The 20,855-nt window shown below is 51.6% G+C and overlaps 1 protein-coding gene across 1 annotated transcript in view; it reads right to left on the bottom strand.

Moving 5' to 3' along the window:
• SPAG17 (sperm associated antigen 17) overlaps positions 1-20,855 on the bottom strand; it is a 229,726-nt gene that overhangs the window by 67,194 nt on the left and 141,677 nt on the right. Inside the window, exons 21-29 of the mRNA XM_040339490.1 lie at positions 19,841-19,952; positions 16,080-16,199; positions 15,852-15,965; positions 15,515-15,717; positions 15,092-15,218; positions 13,468-13,646; positions 10,043-10,235; positions 9,079-9,299; positions 6,747-6,888 (exon numbers count right to left, since the gene is read on the bottom strand). Of these exons, the coding sequence (XP_040195424.1) occupies positions 6,747-6,888; positions 9,079-9,299; positions 10,043-10,235; positions 13,468-13,646; positions 15,092-15,218; positions 15,515-15,717; positions 15,852-15,965; positions 16,080-16,199; positions 19,841-19,952 (1,411 nt within the window). The remainder of the gene's footprint in view (positions 1-6,746; positions 6,889-9,078; positions 9,300-10,042; positions 10,236-13,467; positions 13,647-15,091; positions 15,219-15,514; positions 15,718-15,851; positions 15,966-16,079; positions 16,200-19,840; positions 19,953-20,855) is intronic.

The following is a 20,855-nucleotide window of genomic DNA, read 5'->3' as shown; positions in this document are numbered from 1 at the left end:
GGGGATATCTGGGATGTAGAGGGGTCAGAGTGCTGGGGGGATATCTGGGGTGTAGAGGGGTCAGAGTGCTGGGGGGGATATCTGGGGTGTAGAGGGGTCAGAGTGCTGGGGGGATATCTGGGGTGTAGAGGGGTCAGAGTGCTGGGGGGATATCTGGGGTATAGAGGGGTCAGAGTGCTGGGGGGGGATATCTGGTCTGTAGAGGGGTCAGAGTGCTGGGGGGATATCTGGGGTGTAGAGGGGTCAGAGTGCTGGGGGGATATCTGGGGTGTAGAGGGGTCAGAGTGCTGGGGGGATATCTGGGGTGTAGAGGGGTCAGAGTGTTGGGGGGATATCTGGGGTGTAGAGGGGTCAGGGTGCTGGGGGAATATATCTGGGGTGTAGATGGGTCAGAGTGCTGGGGGGATATCTGGGGTGTAGAGAGGTCAGAGTGCTGGGGGGATATCTGGGGTGTAGAGGGGTCAGAGTGCTGGGGGGATATCTGGGGTGTAGAGGGGTCAGAGTGCTGGGAGAATATCTGGGGTGTAGAGGGGTCAGAGTGCTGGGGGATATCTGGGATGTAGAGGGGTCAGAGTGCTGGGGGGATATCTGGGGTGTAGAGGGGTCAGAGTGCTGGGGGGGATATCTGGGGTGTAGAGGGGTCAGAGTGCTGGGGGGATATCTGGGGTGTAGAGGGGTCAGAGTGCTGGGGGGATATCTGGGGTATAGAGGGGTCAGAGTGCTGGGGGGGGATATCTGGTCTGTAGAGGGGTCAGAGTGCTGGGGGGGATATCTGGGGTGTAGAGGGGTCAGAGTGCTGGGGGGATATCTGGGGTGTAGAGGGGTCAGAGTGCTGGGGGGATATCTGGGGTGTAGAGGGGTCAGAGTGTTGGGGGGATATCTGGGGTGTAGAGGGGTCAGGGTGCTGGGGGAATATATCTGGGGTGTAGAGGGGTCAGAGTGCTGGGGGGATATCTGGGGTGTAGAGAGGTCAGAGTGCTGGGGGGGATATCTGGGGTGTAGAGGGGTCAGAGTGCTGGGGGGATATCTGGGGTGTAGGGGGGTTAGAGTGCTGGGGGGGTATCTGGGGTGTAGGGGGGTTAGAGTGCTGGGGGGATATCTGGGATGTAGAGGGGTCAGAGTGCTGGGGGGGATATCTGGGGTGTAGAGGGGTCAGAGTGCTAGGGGGGATATCTGGGGTGTAGAGGGGTCAGGGTGCTGGGGGGGATATCTGGGGTGTAGAGGGGTCAGAGTGCTGGGGAAATATCTGGGGTGTAGAGGGGTCAGAGTGCTGGGGGGATATCTGGGGTGTAGAGAGGTCAGAGTGCTGGGGGATATCTGGGGTGTAGAGGGGTCAGAGTGCTGGGGGGATATCTGGGGTGTAGAGGGGTCAGAGTGCTAGGGGGATATCTGGGGTGTAGAGGGGTCAGGGTGCTGGGGGGATATCTGGGGTGTAGAGGGGTCAGGATGCTGGGGGGATATCTGGGGTGTAGAGGGGTCAGAGTGCTGGGGGGGATATCTGGGGTGTAGAGAGGTCAGAGTGCTGGGGGGATATCTGGGGTGTAGAGGGGTCAGAGTGCTGGGGAAATATCTGGGGTGTAGAGGGGTCAGAGTGCTGGGGGGATATCTGGGGTGTAGAGGGGTCAGAGTGCTGGGGGGGATATCTGGGGTGTAGAGGGGTCAGAGTGCTGGGGGGGATATCTGGGGTGTAGAGGGGTCAGAGTGCTGGGGGATATCTGGGGTGTAGAGAGGTCAGAGTGCTGGGGGGATATCTGGGGTGTAGAGGTGTCAGAGTGCTGGGGGGATATCTGGGGTGTAGAGGTGTCAGAGTGCTGGGGGGGATATTTGGGGTGTAGAGGGGTCAGAGTGCTGGGGGATATCTGGGGTGTAGACAGGGTCAGAGTGCTGGGGGGATATCTGGGGTGTAGAGGGGTCAGAGTGCTGGGGGGATTTCTGGGGTGTAGAGGGGTCAGAGTGCTGGGGGGATATCTGGGGTGTAGAGGGGTCAGGGTGCTGGGGGGATATCTGGGGTTTAGAGGGGTCAGAGTGCAGGGGGGGGGTATCTGGGGTTTAGAGGGGTCAGAGTGCTGGGGGGTATCTGGGGTGTAGAGGGGTCAGAGTGCTGGGAGGATATCTGGGGTGTAGAGGGGTCAGAGTGCTGGGGAGATATCTGGGGTGTAGAGGGGTCAGAGTGCTGGGGGGATATCTGGGGTGCAGAGGGGTCAGAGTGCTGGGGGGGATATCTGGGGTGTAGAGAGGTCAGAGTGCTGGGGGGATATCTGGGGTGTAGAGGGGTCAGAGTGCTGGGGGGATATCTGGGATGTAGAGGGGTCAGAGTGCTGGGGGGATATCTGGGGTGTAGAGGGGTCAGAGTGCTGGGAGTATATCTGGGATGTAGAGGGGTCAGAGTGCTGGGGAAATATCTGGGGTGTAGAGGGGTCAGAGTGCTGGGAGGATATCTGGGGGGTAGAGGGGTCAGAGTGCTGGGGGGATATCTGGGGTGTAGTGGGGTCAGAGTGCTGGGGGGATATCTGGGGTGTAGAGGGGTCAGAGTGCTGGGAGGATATCTGGGGGGTAGAGGATCAGAGTGCTGGGGGGATATCTGGGGTGTAGTGGGGTCAGAGTGCTGGGGGGATATCTGGGGTGCAGAGGGGTCAGAGTGCTGGGGGGATATCTGGGGTGTAGAGGGGTCAGAGTGCTGGGGGGATATTTGGGGTGTAGAGGGGTCAGAGTGCTGGGGGGATATCTGGGGTGTAGAGGGGTCAGGGTGCTGGGGGAATATATCTGGGGTGTAGAGGGGTCAGAGTGCTGGGGGGATATCTGGGGTGTAGAGAGGTCAGAGTGCTGGGGGGATATCTGGGGTGTAGGGGGGTTAGAGTGCTGGGGGGATATCTGGGGTGTAGGGGGGTTAGAGTGCTGGGGGGATATCTGGGATGTAGAGGGGTCAGAGTGCTGGGGGGGATATCTGGGGTGTAGAGGGGTCAGAGTGCTGGGGGGATATCTGGGGTGTAGAGGGGTCAGAGTGCTGGGGGGATATCTGGGGTGTAGAGGGGTCAGAGTGCTGGGGGGGATATTTGGGGTGTAGAGGGGTCAGAGTGCTGGGGGGATATCTGGGGTGTAGAGGGGTCAGAGTGCTGGGGGGATATCTGGGGTGTAGAGAGGTCAGAGTGCTGGGGGGATATCTGGGGTGTAGGGGGGTTAGAGTGCTGGGGGGATATCTGGGGTGTAGGGGGGTTAGAGTGCTGGGGGGATATCTGGGATGTAGAGGGGTCAGAGTGCTGGGGGGGATATCTGGGGTGTAGAGGGGTCAGAGTGCTGGGGGGATATCTGGGGTGTAGAGGGGTCAGAGTGCTGGGGGGATATCTGGGGTGTAGAGGGGTCAGAGTGCTGGGGGGGATATTTGGGGTGTAGAGGGGTCAGAGTGCTGGGGGGATATCTGGGGTGTAGAGGGGTCAGAGTGCTGGGGGGATATCTGGGGTGTAGAGGGGTCAGAGTGCTGGGGGGATATTTGGGGTGTAAAGGGGTCAGAGTGCTGGGGGGATATCTGGGGTGTAGAGGGGTCAGAGTGCTGGGGGGATATCTGGGGTATAGAGGGGTCAGAGTGCAGGGGGGGGGGGTCTGGGGTTTAGAGGGGTCAGAGTGCTGGGGGGATATCTGGGGTGTAGAGGGGTCAGGGTGCTGGGGGGATATCTGGGGTTTAGAGGGGTCAGAGTGCAGGGGGGGGGGTATCTGGGGTTTAGAGGGGTCAGAGTGCTGGGGGATATCTGGGGTTTAGAGGGGTCAGAGTGCTGGGGGGATATCTGGGGTGTAGAGGGGTCAGAGTGCTGGGGGGATATCTGGGGTGTAGAGGGGTCAGAGTGCTGGGGGGATATCTGGGGTGTAGAGGGGTCAGGATGCTGGGGGGATATCTGGGGTGTAGAGGGGTCAGAGTGCAGGGGGGGGGGTATCTGGGGTGTAGAGGGGTCAGAGTGCTGGGGGGTATCTGGGGTGTAGAGGGGTAGCCCGGGCTCAAGGACCAACTGGAAGAGCAAATATGTAAGAGTGTAAAGGAGATATAAAACATTATTTTCATGTAAATGTTACACAAATGCAGTGGCGGTGCGTCCATAAAGGGAGCAGGAGTGCCGCCCCCTCTCTCCTGTCACCTCTCTCCTGCATTGCATGAATCTATGTATGGTCGCCGCTGCCGCCCCTTATTAAGGTATCCAGCCCCTTGTTGGGCGCCGGGCACCTGAATTACAGCGGTGGGGGTGTTTTTGGAAGTGCCTGATTAGAGTCGTGGGCTCTAATACGCCTCCAAAATGGTAAACAGCATGCACAATGGTGTGCGTTCGCTGTTTCCTTAGTGTTGTGTTAGGAAAGCGAATTATTCGCTTTCCTAACACTGACCCACCTCTCAGCCAATCAGGTTTTCGGGTCTGATTACCTGTCACCTGAATAGCTGAAACAACAGGCACTGTGGTTGGACGCCTGATAGAGAGGACCGGAGACGTTGATGAGTGTGGACGTCGAGGACGCCACCGTGACCCGCTGCGAGACAGGCAAGTCCTGACTCCCAGGCGATGCACACTGGCAGCATTTAATGGGGCACAGTAGGGGCAAATTATGGGTACAGTGGCAACAATAGATGGGTACAGTAGCTGCGTTTGATGGCACAGTGGCGGCGTTTGATGGGCACAATGGCCGCGTTTGATGGGCACAAGGGCGGCGTTTGATGGGCACAAGGGCTGCGTTTGATGGGCACAGTGGCGGCGTTTGATGGGCACAGTGGCGGCGTGTGATGGGCACAGTGGCGGCGTGTGATGGGCACAGTGGCTGCGTTTGAAGGGCACAGTGGCGGCGTTTGAAAGGCACAGTGGCAGCGTTTGATGGGCAAAGTGGCTGCGTTTGATGGGCACAGTGGCTGCGTTTGATGGGCACAGTGGCTGCGTTTGATGGAAACAGTGGCTGTGTTTGATGGGCACAGTGGCTGCGTTTGAAGGGCACAGTGGCGGCGTTTGAAAGGCACAGTGGCGGCGTTTGATGGGCACAGTGGCGGCGTTTGAGGGCACAGTGGCTGCGTTTGATGGGCACAGTGGCTGCGTTTGATGGGCACAGTGGCTGCGTTTGATGGAAACAGTGGCTGCGTTTGATGGGCACAGTGGCTGCATTTGATGGGCACAGTGGCTGCGTTTGATGGGCACAGTGGCTGCGTTTGAAGGGCACAGTGGCGGCGTTTGATGGGCACAGTGGCGGCGTTTGATGGAAATAGTGGCTGCGTTTGATGGAAACAGTGGCGGCGTTTGATGGGCACAGTGGCGGCGTTTGATGGGCACAGTGGCGGCGTTTAATGGGCACAGTGGCGGCGTTTGATGGGCACAGTGGCGGCGTTTGAAGGGCACAGTGGCTGCGTTTGATGGGCACAGTGGCTGCGTTTGAAGGGCACAGTGGCCGCGTTTGATGGGCACAGTGGCCGCGTTTGATGGGCACAGTGGCGGCGTTTGATGGGCACAGTGGCGGCATTTGATGGGCACAGTGGCGGCGTTTGAAGGGCACAGTGGCGGCGTTTGAAGGGCACAGTGGCTGCGTTTGATGGAAACAGTGGCTGCGTTTGATGGGCACAGTGGCTGCGTTTGATGGGCACAGTGGCGGCGTTTGATAGGCACAGTGGCTGCGTTATAGGGCACAGTGGCTGCGTTTGAAGGGCACAGTGGCTGCGTTTGAAGGGCACAGTGGCTGCGTTTGAAGGGCACCGTGACTGCGTTTGATGGGCACAGTGACTGCGTTTGATGGGCACAGTGGCTGCGTTTGATGGGCACAGTGGCTGCGTTTGATGGGCACAGTAGCTGCATTTGATGGGCACAGTGGCTGCGTTTGATGGGCACAGTGGCTGCGTTTGAAGGGCACAGTGGCGGCGTTTGATGGGCACAGTGGCGGCGTTTGATGGAAATAGTGGCTGCGTTTGATGGAAACAGTGGCGGCGTTTGATGGGCACAGTGGCGGCGTTTGATGGGCACAGTGGCGGCGTTTAATGGGCACAGTGGCGGCGTTTGATGGGCACAGTGGCGGCGTTTGAAGGGCACAGTGGCTGCGTTTGATGGGCACAGTGGCTGCGTTTGAAGGGCACAGTGGCCGCGTTTGATGGGCACAGTGGCCGCGTTTGATGGGCACAGTGGCCGCGTTTGATGGGCACAGTGGCGGCATTTGATGGGCACAGTGGCGGCGTTTGAAGGGCACAGTGGCGGCGTTTGAAGGGCACAGTGGCTGCGTTTGATGGAAACAGTGGCTGCGTTTGATGGGCACAGTGGCTGCGTTTGATGGGCACAGTGGCGGCGTTTGATAGGCACAGTGGCTGCGTTATAGGGCACAGTGGCTGCGTTTGAAGGGCACAGTGGCTGCGTTTGAAGGGCACAGTGGCTGCGTTTGAAGGGCACCGTGACTGCGTTTGATGGGCACAGTGACTGCGTTTGATGGGCACAGTGGCTGCGTTTGATGGGCACAGTGGCTGCGTTTGATGGGCACAGTGGCTGCAATTTATGTTTTTTTTTTTTTTTCATTTTGTTTGCGCCACCCCAAAAATTTTGAGCACCAGTCGCACTGCAAAAATGTGTCTCGTTCACCATAACCTGGTGTATTACACCATTTGGCCACCAGATTTAAAAGCTATAGTCCCGTTGCTGAGAACAAAGCTCCTTATCCTGGTGTTAAAGCTTTGTGAATTGATCCTCTGGTTCCTGGGCCTATACTGGGGAGCCAATGCCCTGCCTGGCGTCCCTGGGAATAATTACCGGTTTCTTCGTGTTCTCCAGGGAGAGGGACGTCCACGTTCTGGTAGAAGGTGGTGATTCTTGTCCCGTCTGCGTGTTCCACAACCGTGGTCCCATCTGTGCTCACCACCGTCACCACCTTGTCTTCTCGAGTCGTCACCACCTGCAACACGGGCGGCACATGTAGTTACCGGCTCCTTCACACATAAAGTTTACATACATATTAATTTCAAATTAGGGTGCAAACCTTCTGTATATTCATTTTTTCATCACCCCCTGCTCACCAGATTATAATTAACATCTGGATGGAGAAATGAGGGAGGAGCTAGAGAGCAAGAGTGAGTGAGTTCAATGACAGCAGCATAGGTAACAGTCTATAGGTTCACAGCTGGGGACCATGAAGTAGGATGGAGTAAAAGTAAAGGTAGACTGGAACAGTCTATAGGTTCATGGCTGGGGACCATGAAGTAGGTTTGAGTAAAAGTAAAGATGACTGGAACAGTCTATATAGGTCATTGGCTGGGGACCAAGAAGTAGGTTTGAGTAAAAGTAAAGATATACTGAAACAGTCTATAGGGTCACAGATGAGGACCATAAAGTAGGATCGAGTAAAAGTAAAGGTAGACTGGAACCGTCTATAGGTTCATGGCTGGGGACCAAGAAGTGGGTTTGAGTAAAAGTAAATATATACTGAAACAGTCTATAGGTTCACAGCTGGGGACCATGAAGTAGGATTTGGCAAAAGTAAAGGTTGACTGGAACAGTCTATAGGTTCACAGCTGGGGACCATGAAGTAGGATTTGGCAAAAGTAAAGGTTGACTGGAACAGTCTATAGGTTCACAGCTGGGGACCATGAAGTAGGATTGAGTAAAAGTAAAGGTAAACTGGAACAGTCTATAGGTTCACGGCTGGGGACCATGAGGTGGGTTTGAGTAAAAGTAACGGTAAACTGGAACAGTCTGTAGGTTCAAGGCTGGGTACCATGAAGTAGGTTTGGGTAAAAGTAAATATATACTGAAACAGTCAATAGGTTCACAACTGGGGACCATGAAATGGGATTGAGTAAAAGTAAAGGTAGACTGGAACAGTCTATAGGTTCACAGCTGGGGACCATGAAGTAAGATTTGGCAAAAGTAAAGGTTGACTGGAACAGTCTATAGGTTCACGGCTGGGGACCATGAAGTAGGTTTGAGTAAAAGTAAAGCTATACTAAAACAGACTATAGGTTCAAAGCTGGGGACCATGAAGTAAGATTGAGTAAAGGTAAAGGTTGACTGGAACAGTCTATATGTTCACACCTTGAGACCATAAAGTAGGTTTAGGTAAAAGTAAAGGTAGATTGGAAAGGTCTATAGGTTCACAGCTGGGCACCATGAAGTAGGATTTGGCAAAAGTAAAGGTTGACTGGAACAGTCTATAGGTTCACAGCTGGGGACCATGAAGTAGTTTTGGGTTAAAGTAAAGGTTGACTGGAACATTCTATAGGTTCACGGCTGGGGACCATGAGGTGGGTTTGAGTAAAAGCAAAGGTAAACTGGAACAGTCTATAGGTTCAAGGCTGGGTACCATGAAGTAGGTTTGAGTAAAAGTAAAGGAGGACTGGCACACTCTATAGGTTCACAGCTGGGGACCAAGAAGTTGGTTTGAGAAAAAGTAAAGATATACTAAAACAGTCTATAGGTTCAAAGCTGGGGACCATGAAGTAAGATTGGGTAAAGGTAAAGGTTGACTGGAACAGTCTATATGTTCACAGCTTGGGACCATAAAGTAGGTTTAAGTAAAAGTAAAGGTAGACTGGAAAGGTCTATAGGTTCACGACTGGGGACCATGAAGTAGGTTTGAGCACAAGTAAAGATAAACTGGAACAGGGATCAGGTTCTACTCACAGATCCCAGACTAGGTCAAGTCAATAGGCTCCATACATAGGAGAGTAGTCCAGCAGCCAATCCAGGAATGCTCAAGGGACAAACAGCCCCCTGAAGCTCACAGATCAGTTCCCTCTCGGGAAAAGACAGTCTTACCAGGGCTCCACCAATTTACCACCTTTCTGACAACCTACTGGGCACACCTCCCCAGGGATTGGTCAGAGCATGGCAAATATTCAGCCTAGGCACCCTAAACTCTGGATGATTCTTCACAGAGGCAGGGGAAACAATCAAATGCCCAGGCTGTGGAGCTATGAACAGACCCAGGCAATCAATCTCAGCTCCGATTACAGAACAGGCCAACAGCTAACATTGCCTAGCATCCTATCCTAGAAGGGCGCTACGCCATTTTTGGACTCCTCCTGTACTGTGAAAAAAAAAAGAAAAATCATAGCATAAACTCTGCTGGGTCAGGGAGGTGACTTACTGTCCCGTTCACAGGGTCTGTAGCTTTGAAAGTCTGCAGAGGTCTCAGGTCCAGCCTCTCAGAGCCCCGAGTTCCTATTTGTTCCCCGGATGGGATGATGGTGATCCAGGTTCCGGGCTGTACTGCTGCAACTGGGGGAGTGGCTGGCAGCGGCTCAGGGGGAGGAGCCTCCAGTGGCTCTGTCTTCGGTGTTGGCGGCACCAACTTTTGCCCACCTTTCCCTGTGAACAACAAGAGTGAGAAAACCTTTAAGGATTAATCCACCTGGAATTAAATGTTGGTTATTGATGAAGTCTGGTGAGCTGGTTTCTTATATTTCGTAAGGATTCTAACAGTAAGACCTCTCCACCATAGTTCTGACTCCGTTATCTCCATCTTGTGGACAATTGGTGTGCTACAAGCTTTGTACCTCTACCCCACTCACCCCTCACCCTCCCGGCTATTCATTGCTGCCAAAATGACAGCCAGGATTTGCTGTGTAAATACAGCAAATGTAGAAGCTTCTGTTGTCAATAAACAGGCCGTCAGATACATTGTTTGTAAACATTGTTCAGACAGAGATGGGCCCCTTTCATTTGGGCAACAGAGGCGGCTCTAGGCTTCGTGAGGCCTTAAGCAAAACTTAGACCCGGGAGCCCCACTCATGCCCGTAATGGGTAAAAAAAATTCAAGCAAATAAAAATGGCTGCAGAAAGATGCACGGATCTAGCACACAGTGATTGAGCAGAGGCAAATTAGGCAGCCGCAAGGCCCCATGTGAGTGCGAGGCCTTAGGCGACCGCCTAATTTGCCTAATTAAAGAGCCATCTCTGTTGGGCAATGCCACTGATCTGCGATCTGCTGTGGATCACTTAGTCAGCAGAGGCGGATCCATAGTTATCAGGCAATAAGGAGGTGATATGCTGCCTCCCGTACCCCTGTCTGTATGAATACATTATCATTAATACTGTAGCATTCAGTGTACCTTTTTTGTTGTCGGGGACAGACTCTGATTTCTGGTCCTTGGATTCGGGTGTAGATCCAGCAGAAGGCGGCGCTGACTGGGAATCGACTTCAGGGGCATTGTGCTCTTCTGCAGGGAGTGGTGCAGGACGACACAGAGCAGTGATGGGACCTGAATCTGGACTTCTGCTCACAGATCCATCAGGAAACAGAACCTGGTACAGAAATTATATAAAAAGGTCAGACGGAATCTAGATAAGAACATGTCCGATGGATACGTCTATATTTTATATTGCCGGGAACAACAAATTACTTATCAGTCAACCACTCAGTGTCCTCCACCCCTCTCTGCCTATCACTCCATTGGCATCCCTTCACCTCTTCTCCGAGCTACATCACCAACACTCCGTGTCCTTCAACCCTCTATGCCAATCATTCCACTTGCTTCCCTTCACCTCTTCTCCAAGCGACATCACCAACCACTCAGTGCCCTCCACCCCTCTCTGCTTATCACTCCATTGGCATCCCTTCACCTCTTCTCCGAGCTACATCACCAACACTCCGTGTCCTTCAACCCTCTATGCCAATCATTCCACTTGCTTCCCTTCACCTCTTCTCCAAGCGACATCACCAACCACTTACTGTCCACCACCCCTCTCTGCCAATCCCTTTACTGGATTCCTTTCACCTCTGCCTCAAGCTAACAAAACAACTTCTCTGTGTTCTTTAACCCTCTCTGCCAATCCCTCCACTGACTTCCCTTCACCTCTGCCCCAAGCTACATCAACAACTCCTCAGTGTCCACCACCCTTCTCTGCCAATCCCTTTACTGGATTCCTTTCACCTCTGCCCCAAGCTACATCAACAACCACTCAGTGTCCACCACCCCTCTCTGCCAATCCCTCCACTGGATTCCCTTCATCTCTGCTCCAAGCTACATCACCAACCACTCAGTGTCCACCACCCCTCTCTGCCAATCCCTTTACTGGATTCCCTTCACCTCTGCCCCAAGCTACATCAACAACTGCTCAGTGTCCACCACCCCTCTCTGCCAATCCCTCCACTGACTTCCCTACACCTCTGCCCCAAGCTACATCACTGACCACTCAGTGTTCACCACCCCCTCTCTGCCAATCCCTCCACTGGCTTTCCTTCACCTCTGCTCTGAGCTACATCAACCACTTAGTGTCCTTTACCCCTCTTTGCCAATCCCTCCACTGACTTCCCTTCACCTCTGCCCCAAGCTACATCACTGACCACTCAGTGTTCACCACCCCTCCCTGCCAAACCTTCCACTGGATTCCTTTCTCCTTTGCCCAAAGCTACACCAACAACTGCTTAGTGTCCACCACCCCTCTCTGCCAATCCCTCCATTGGATTCCCTTCATCTCTGCTCCAAGCTACATCACCAACCACTCAGTGTCCTTTACCCCTCTTTGCCAATCCCTCCACTGACTTCCCGTCACCTCTGCTCCAAGCTACATCACCAACCACTCAGTGTCGACAACCCCTCTCTGCCAATCCCTCCACTGGATTCCCTTCATCTCTGCTCCAAGCTACATCACCAACCACTCAGTGTCCTTTACCCCTCTTTGCCAATCCCTCCACTGACTTCCCTTCACCTGTGCCCCAAGCTACATCACTGACCACTCAGTGTCCACCACCCCTCTCTGCCAATCCCTCCATTGGATTCTCTTCATCTCTGCTCCAAGCTACATCACCAACCACTCAGTGTCCACCACCCCTCTCTGCCAATCCCTCCACTGGATTCCCTTCATCTCTGCTCCAAGCTACATCACCAACCACTCAGTGTCCACCACCCCTCTCTGCCAATCCCTTTACTGGATTCCCTTCACCTCTGCCCCAAGCTACATCAACAACTGCTCAGTGTCCACCACCCCTCTCTGCCAATCCCTCCACTGACTTCCCTACACCTCTGCCCCAAGCTACATCACTGACCACTCAGTGTTCACCACCCCCTCTCTGCCAATCCCTCCACTGGCTTTCCTTCACCTCTGCTCTGAGCTACATCAACCACTTAGTGTCCTTTACCCCTCTTTGCCAATCCCTCCACTGACTTCCCTTCACCTCTGCCCCAAGCTACATCACTGACCACTCAGTGTTCACCACCCCTCCCTGCCAAACCTTCCACTGGATTCCTTTCTCCTTTGCCCAAAGCTACACCAACAACTGCTTAGTGTCCACCACCCCTCTCTGCCAATCCCTCCATTGGATTCCCTTCATCTCTGCTCCAAGCTACATCACCAACCACTCAGTGTCCTTTACCCCTCTTTGCCAATCCCTCCACTGACTTCCCGTCACCTCTGCTCCAAGCTACATCACCAACCACTCAGTGTCGACAACCCCTCTCTGCCAATCCCTCCACTGGATTCCCTTCATCTCTGCTCCAAGCTACATCACCAACCACTCAGTGTCCTTTACCCCTCTTTGCCAATCCCTCCACTGACTTCCCTTCACCTGTGCCCCAAGCTACATCACTGACCACTCAGTGTCCACCACCCCTCTCTGCCAATCCCTCCATTGGATTCTCTTCATCTCTGCTCCAAGCTACATCACCAACCACTCAGTGTCCACCACCCCTCTCTGCCAATCCCTCCACTGACTTCCCTTCACCTCTGCCCCAAGCTACATCACCGACCAGTGTCGACCACCCCTCTCTGCCAATCCCTTTACTGGATTCCCTTCACCTCTGCTCCAAGCTACAACAACTGCTCAGTGTCCACCACCCCTCTCTGCCAATCCCTCCACTGGATTCCCTTCATCTCTGCTCCAAGCTACATCACCAACCACTCAGTGTCCTTTACCCCTCTTTGCCAATCCCTCCACTGACTTCCTGTCACCTCTGCTCCAAGCTACATCACCAACCACTCAGTGTCGACAACCCCTCTCTGCCAATCCCTCCACTGGATTCCCTTCATCTCTGCTCCAAGCTACATCACCAACCACTCAGTGTCCTTTACCCCTCTCTGCCAATCCCTCCACTGGATTCCCTTCATCTCTGCTCCAAGCTACATCACCAACCACTCAGTGTCCTTTACCCCTCTTTGCCAATCCCTTCACTGACTTCCCTTCACCTCTGCCCCAAGCTACATCACTGACCACTTAGTGTCCACCACCCCTCTCTGCCAATCCCTCCACTGACTTCCCGTCACCTCTGCTCCAAGCTACATCACCAACCACTCAGTGTCCACCACCCCTCTCTGCCAATCCCTCCACTGGCTTTCCTTCACCTCTGCTCTGAGCTACATCACCATCCACAAATTATTTCTAACACTGAACTGCTTTCTCTGTTCATAGAGAGAGACAGCGTCATCTGCAACCTGGAGATATTTGACTATGATGACCTCAAAGTGTAACCCCCACTGATAGGCCACAATATATTCCAGTTTTCTTCTTGGGTTTAGCTAGACTATTATTCTGAATTACCTTTGTGGAGCCGTCCAGCATACATTTCACTACAGCGCCCTCTGGTGTAATGACACGGCTCATCTCAGAGATTTCGGGGTTCTTGTTCCCTCTGTACAGCTGGGCGTTCCTCACTCTTACGGGGTAAGTTAGCCGAACAAGTAGGCGTTGAGCTGTAGCAACATCTTTGGCTGTCACACCTATGAGGAAGTTTTATAATGAAAGGTGAAGCTACAACACATTATTCTAGTTTTAGGTCATCTCATATGGTAATAAGGTGTGTTTATAGGACAAACCAGGGGATTTATGGTAATGAGGGGTGTATATAGGACAAACAGGGGCTTTATGGTAATGAGGGGTGTATATAGAACACACAGGGGATTTATGGTAATGAGGGGTGTATATAGGACAAACAGGGTATTTATGGTAATGAGGGGTGTATATAGGACAAGCAGGGAATTTATGGTAATGAGGGGTGTATATAGGACACACAGGGGATTTATGGTAATGAGGGGTGTATATAGGACAAACAGGGTATTTATGGTAATGAGGGGTGTATATAGGACTAACAGGGGATTTATGATAATGAGGGGTGTATATAGGACTAACAGGGTATTTATGGTAATGAGGGGTGTATATAGGACTAACAGGGGATTTATGATAATGAGGGGTGTAAATAGGACACAGGGGATTTATATTATGAGGGGTGTGTATAGGACAAACCAGGGGATTTATGGTAATGCAGGGTGTATATAGGACAAACAGGGGATTTATGGTATTGAGGGGTGTATATAGGACAAACGGGATTTATATTATGAGGGGTGTATATAGGACAAACAGGGGATTTATGGTAATGAGGGGTGTATAAAGAACACACAGGGGATTTATATTATGAGGGGTGTGTATAGGACACACAGGGGATTTATATTATGAGGGGTGTATATAGGACACACTGGATTTATATAATGAGGGATGTATATAGGACACACAGGGTATTTATAGTAATGAGGGGGGTGTATATAGGACACAAAGGGAATTTAGGGTAATGAGGGGTGTATATAGGACACACAGAGAATTTATATTATGAGGGGTGTATATAGGACACACAGGGTATTTATAGTAATGAGGGGGGTGTATATAGGACACACAGGGAATTTAGGGTAATGAGGGGTGTATATAGGACACACAGGGGATTTATATTATGAGGGGTGTATATAGGACACACAGGGAATTTATGGTAATGAGGGGTGTATATAGAACACACAGGGAATTTAGGGTAATGAGGGGTGTATATAGAACACACAGGGAATTTATGGTAATGAGGGGTGTATATAGGACACACAGGGGATTTATATTATGAGAGGTGTATATAGAACACACAGGGAATTTATGGTAATGAGCGGTGTATATAGGACACACAGGGAATTTAGGGTAATGAGGGGTGTATATAGGACACACAGGGGATTTATATTATGAGGGGTGTATATAGGACACACAGGGAATTTAGGGTAATGAGGGGTGTATATAGAACACACAGGGAATTTATGGTAATGAGGGGTGTATATAGGACACACAGGGGATTTATATTATGAGGGGTGTATATAGGACACACAAAGGAATACAATGAATCGATCACATAGCTGACCTTCTGCATCATCTCTCTGGAAAGCCAGGAGAAGACCATTGGGGTAGGAGACATTCAGGCTCTGGAAGGCGGGGCCAGTAGGTGTAGGTTTAGGGGGTGGAGTCACCGGAAGCTTAACAGGCTCCACCTGTACAGATGTAATGGATTATAAAGGAATACCAATTAATGGAGAGCAGAAATAAAAAAGAAAATGATGGAATTATCTGGACATGTACAGAACATCATGTGATCTTGCAGAACCAATATAGAGAAAGCATCATATGATCATTCCGCGCCAATAGAGCGGGGTGCCAATCCGAGGGCATTACAGAAAGTTTCCCGGCGTGGTGAGTGTGATCCCGCCATATAAATTATATTTCCCTTCTATATCCACAAGCAGAGATTACAGGTGTATTCCTATGTGAACCCCTCACTTCCAGGTACCTCTGGTGTTTGGGGTTTCTCCTCCGCGGCTGGGGCCTGTGGCGTCTTCACTCGGGCGGCTCTTGGCGATTTATTGCGGGGGGATTTTCGTCCCTTGCCAGAGGGGATGGGCGGAGGAGGATGGGCAGGTGGAGTGGGGGTGATGCTGGGAGTGTGAACAGATGGAAAGGTCAACATGGCCTCCAGCTCTGGATCCTTCTCCTCTATGAAAAGAGTAAAAAATAAAACTTTTAGGGCGGAGTGCATTGATAGAGCGATCGATGGGTTGCCTAGCGGCCGCCCTTCTACTCCGATACACCCATAATCATAATATGAAGTCATGCAATATGTAGCGCACCTGCTCCTCTCCCGGAGGCGCCATAGTGGCTCAGAGACAACTGTATCCCGCTCTGCAGGGTGGCGGAGAATGATCCAAATTCACTGACGCTTCTCACCTTGGAGGCGGGCTTTCCTGCGGAGAGAGAGAGTCCCGGAGTGAATGTCGAGTACAGACTGAGACGCGTATCCCAGCGGTTCCCCTTCACATGACACATAGAAGAGGACGTTACCTCTGTACTAGACTCACCACTCTGGTCCGCCGGTGTAGCGCCATCTTGTTTATCAGGGGTAATTGTCTTCGGGTTTATAATGTGAACCAGGAACGTGTGTCCATCTTTCAGTAGTTTCACTTTTACAAAGGTGGAGCCTTTGGAGGAAGACAACAGCATAGGTTAGAACACAGGTGTCAAACACAAGGCCCGCGGGCTGAATCTGGCCCGCCAGGTCATTTCATGTGGCCCCTGCACCCAGGTATTTTTATTTTTTAAGCCAGAACCCTGCACACTGTGGATGGCACACTCCTCAACCCTGCACTCTGTACACATTGCACCCCTGAACTTTGCACTCTGTACATAGCACACCCTTGAATCCTGCACTTGGTACATAGGGCACCACTGAACTCTACACATAACCCACTCCTGGGCCCAGATTCACAGAGAGCGGGCACACATTACGCCGCCGTAGCGCAAACCAATGTACGCTACGCCAACGCGGCGCAGAGAGGCAAGCATGGAATTCAGCAAGCCAGTGCTCCCAACGCTGCGCCAGCGTGGCATGGGATTCGAAGGCGTACGCCGTCGTAGGTGGAATTGGGCGTGAGCCATGAAAATGAGGCGTGACCCCATTCAAATGATGGGCCGAGCGCCAGACAGATACGCATCACGAACTGCGCATGTGCCGTGACGTGGACGCATCCCTCTGTGCATGCGCACAACCACGTCGGAACAACTGCCTAAACTACGCCGGATCACTGCCTACGGCGTGAACGTAACCTACGCCCAGCCAGACACACGTCCAACGTAAACTACGCCGGCTTGTGTCCCCTGCTGCAGACCTTTGCATGTCTGCTGCTGGGTTGCACCTCCTTTATGGGGCATAACTTTACGCCGGACGAACAACTTACGCGCACATCGCGTAGCCTGCGTCGGGCGCACGTACATTCGTGAATCGCCGTATTTCCCTCATTTGCATATTTGAATGGCTGATCAATGGGAGCGCCACAATGCGCCCAGCCTAAATGTGCGCCCACCCTACGCCGGCGTAAGCAAGTTACGTCGGCAGGGTGAAGCCTATTTTTAGGCGCATCTCTGTTTGTTGGTCTTGCGCACAGATACGACGGCGCACATTTGCACTTACGTCGGCGTAACTTGTTATACGTCGGCGTAAGTGCTTTGTGAATCTGGGCCTTGGTATTTATTGCTCCTTTAAGATCCTTCCACTGGTAGTGCAATTTGTGGTTGAGTTCCTGCACCAATTCGGAGAAAAGAAAAGTCCTGGATAAATGTATGTACTCTTACAAATACAACCAGACCTTTGAGGGCAACCATAATACTGATGCGGCCCCCAACAAAATTGAATTTGACAACCCTGGGGTAGAATATAGCCAAGTGCACCTTCCAACAATACAAGCCCCTGTAGATCTATGTGCCGGAGGAAGAGACAGTGGGGTAGGAACAGGGGTGGGGGGATTAGGTTCAGGGATAATTGGGGTGGGCATGTTATAGGAATTAGAGATGCTAAAGTGGACCTTAATATAGTATATAAAAGTGCTAATGTGCATAAATCGTACCATGAAAATATTACCTTTTGGCTTGAATTCTTCCAAAAAACAGCAGTGCACTTCCTGTGCCAAGACACTTCTATCCCTAATGGCTTTATATTAGCAGTATGTCAGACCATCCAAAGCACTGCTACTTCTGACTGCTAGTCTCAGGAGCTATAGAGTGAAATTTGGTGATGTCACTACTGTGCGGCTCAATGTTCTCCTTGCTGGAGAGGAAGTTGTACCTGAGGACCTGCAGTGCAAGGATCCCCCCCTGCTTCTGCTGCATTCATTCTGTGGATCTGTGCTTGCTTTATCCCCGTTGCCACACTAGTCATCAGATCATGTCACCATTGTGCTGCTCACTGTTTTCCTTGCTGGAGAGGAAGTTGTAGCTGAGAACCTGCACTGCAAGGATCCCCCTGCTTCTGCTTTATCCATTTTGTAAATCTTTGTTTGCTTTATCTCCATTACCCCACTAGTGATGAGATCATGTCATTACCGCACTGCTCACTGTTCTCCTTGCTGGAGTGGAAGTTGTACCTGAGGACCTGCAGTGCAAGGATTCCCCTGCTTCTGCTGCATCCATTCTGTGGATCTTTATACCCGGGGGGGGGGGGGGGGGGCGCAGTTCGCCATCTTTGCCGTGGGCACCAGATGGCCTTCTCCCGGGCACTGTGTCCAGGTGACAGTGTGCAACCTGCCTACCTGGGCCAGTGATAGTAAGTGGATGTCCGTTGCAAGGGATCTTGCTTTATATGCCTCTCTTTGAACAGAACTTTGGGTGATGGGGGTCTGGGATTTATCCTCAGATTTTAGTCTTTGGGTTCAGTAAGGGAGTATTTTGTAACACGTCTGGAATTTATTCATGCAGATTTAAACAACCGATATGGCCACTTGGATGCTCTGGAAGTAAAAGTGTGATCAGACTGCGAATACGCTTTCTCCAAGTTAGAGTCGAGCCCCCCCCCACCACAGTAAATCTGTATATCTGAGGTGTGGTATATCATAACTGTAATTATTGTATACAGGGCTTTTTTTTCTCAAAAAATAGGTGCAGGAACTCCCTTCTTCCGAGTCACCTCTTGTGTCCACCCCTACCCACCTCTAAGCACCATTCCTTGGTTCCACCCCCTACCCACCTCTGAGCACCATTCCTTGGTTCCACCCCCTACCCACCTCTGAGCACCATTCCTTGGTTCCACCCCCTGCCCACCTCTGAGCACCATTCATTGGTTCCACTCCCTACCAACCTCGGCTCCTAGCACCATTCCTTGGTTCCACCTCCTACCCACCTTTGAGCACCATTTCTTGGTTCCACTCTCTACCCACCTTTGAGCACCATTCCTTGGTTCCTCCCCCTACCTACCTCCGAGCACCATTCCTTGGTTCCACCCCCTACCCACCTCTGAGCACCATTTCTTGGCTCCACTCCCTACACACCTCCGAGCACCATTCTTTGGTTTCACTCCCTACCCCCCTCTGAGCACTATTCCGTGTTTCCACTCCCTACCCACCTCTGAGCACCGTTCCTTGGTTCCACTCCCTACCCACCTCTGAGCACCGTCCTTTAGTTACACCCCCTGCCCACCTCTGAGCACCATTCCTTGGTTCCTTCCATTACCCACCTCAGAGCACAATTCCTTGGTTTCACCCCCTACACACCTCTGAGCACCATTTCTTGGTTCCACCCATTATCCACCTCTGAGCACCATTCCTTGGTTTCACCCCCTACCCTCCTTCGAGCACCATTCCTTGGTTCCACCCCCTACCCACCTCTCAGCAATGGATACAGAACCAACTATCAATTCATGGTGCTAAGTAATTTGTTAATGATAGGAAGGAAAACAGATCCCCTGTAGCCAGCAACAATGGAGCACCCCCAGCAACAATAGATCCTGAACAGCTAGCAACAATAGACCCCTCCCTCAACAGTTGTCTTCCAGCAGCGATTGTCTCCCAGTAGCATAAGAGCCCCCCAGCAACAATAGATCCCCCCTGTAAAAAGAGATCCCCTCAGGCAACAATAGATCCCCCAGCAGCGAGCATCAATAGACCCTCGAATACACCCCAGCACTCCTTGCCATTACACATATTCAGAGCTGGAGGTGCCGGAACTGCGTTCCTGCTGAATAAAAGCCCTGATTGTATATATGATAAGTGTAATGTAACGTGGCTTTCATTCAGCTCCGTATAAGATTTAAAAAAAAGGACATATCTGTGTAGGAATGTTGGCGTCATCTCACCTTTCTCAAACTGAGTGTGTTCCACCTGGATCTGCCCCCCGTCTGTCGGGTATAGGCATCGGCAGCCTCCGGAGACCAGGATTATATTGTCTCCCATGTCGTAGCCGCTAAACTAAAATGAGAAATACAAAATGTAACGGGAGTCACTTTTGGGCACAGATTGAGCCGGAAAATAATGGACATTCAGAATGTCTTGGACTACCTGAGATGGGGCAGTAATGATTATCCACAATATATTCCAGGATGTCTTTTAATAACTAATTACTGTTTGTTGATTCTGAACTCAACAGGTTAATTGAAAGAGTGACTCATTCAATGTGGGGACACATACTGTTAGGTGTTAATGTCGTCTGTTGTGATGTAAATAAATCTAGGATGGCTTCTAAGGATCTGTCATTGTGGCTTGTGCTAATGGACACTGTATTGTGGGAAGAAGTCCTGTGATAAATGTGTATTGCACGTTAACAGACAGTCTAAAGGTCATGTGTCTGAGACATCAGCTGTAGTTAATTAGCTCATGTAAATTAAATCAGGAGCCGGATTCATATAGGTAGATTCACAAAGAGTTAGGCCAGCTTATCAGTAGATAAGCCGACCTAACTCAGAATCTACGCCGACTTATGTTTAAGTGTATTCTCAATCAGAGATACACTTAAACATATCTAAGATACGACGGCTTGCGCCGTCCTATCTTAGGTTGCAATATTTCGGATGGTTGCTAGGTGGCGCTTCCATTGCGGTCGGCGTAGAATATGCAAATCAGTAGATACGCCGATTCACGAACGTACGCCCGGCCGCCGCAGTACATTTACACCGTTTACGTTAGAGATAGGCCGCCTAAAGTTAGAGCTTAGCCCTACATGGAATAGTAATGTTCCCGCGTCAAAATTCGAATTTTTTACGTCGTTTGCGCAAGTCGTCCGTGAATCGGGATTTACGTCGTTTACGTCCACGTCTAAATCAATAGGCCCGTGCGGCGTACCTAGCCGCAATGCACACTGGGAACTGTAGGCGC

This window comes from Rana temporaria, chromosome 2 (genome assembly GCF_905171775.1).
Source record: "Rana temporaria chromosome 2, aRanTem1.1, whole genome shotgun sequence".
Classification (NCBI taxonomy): Eukaryota; Metazoa; Chordata; class Amphibia; order Anura; family Ranidae; genus Rana; species Rana temporaria.
Note: the sequence above shows the minus strand (reverse complement) of the source record. Positions and strands in the feature narration are given on the sequence as shown.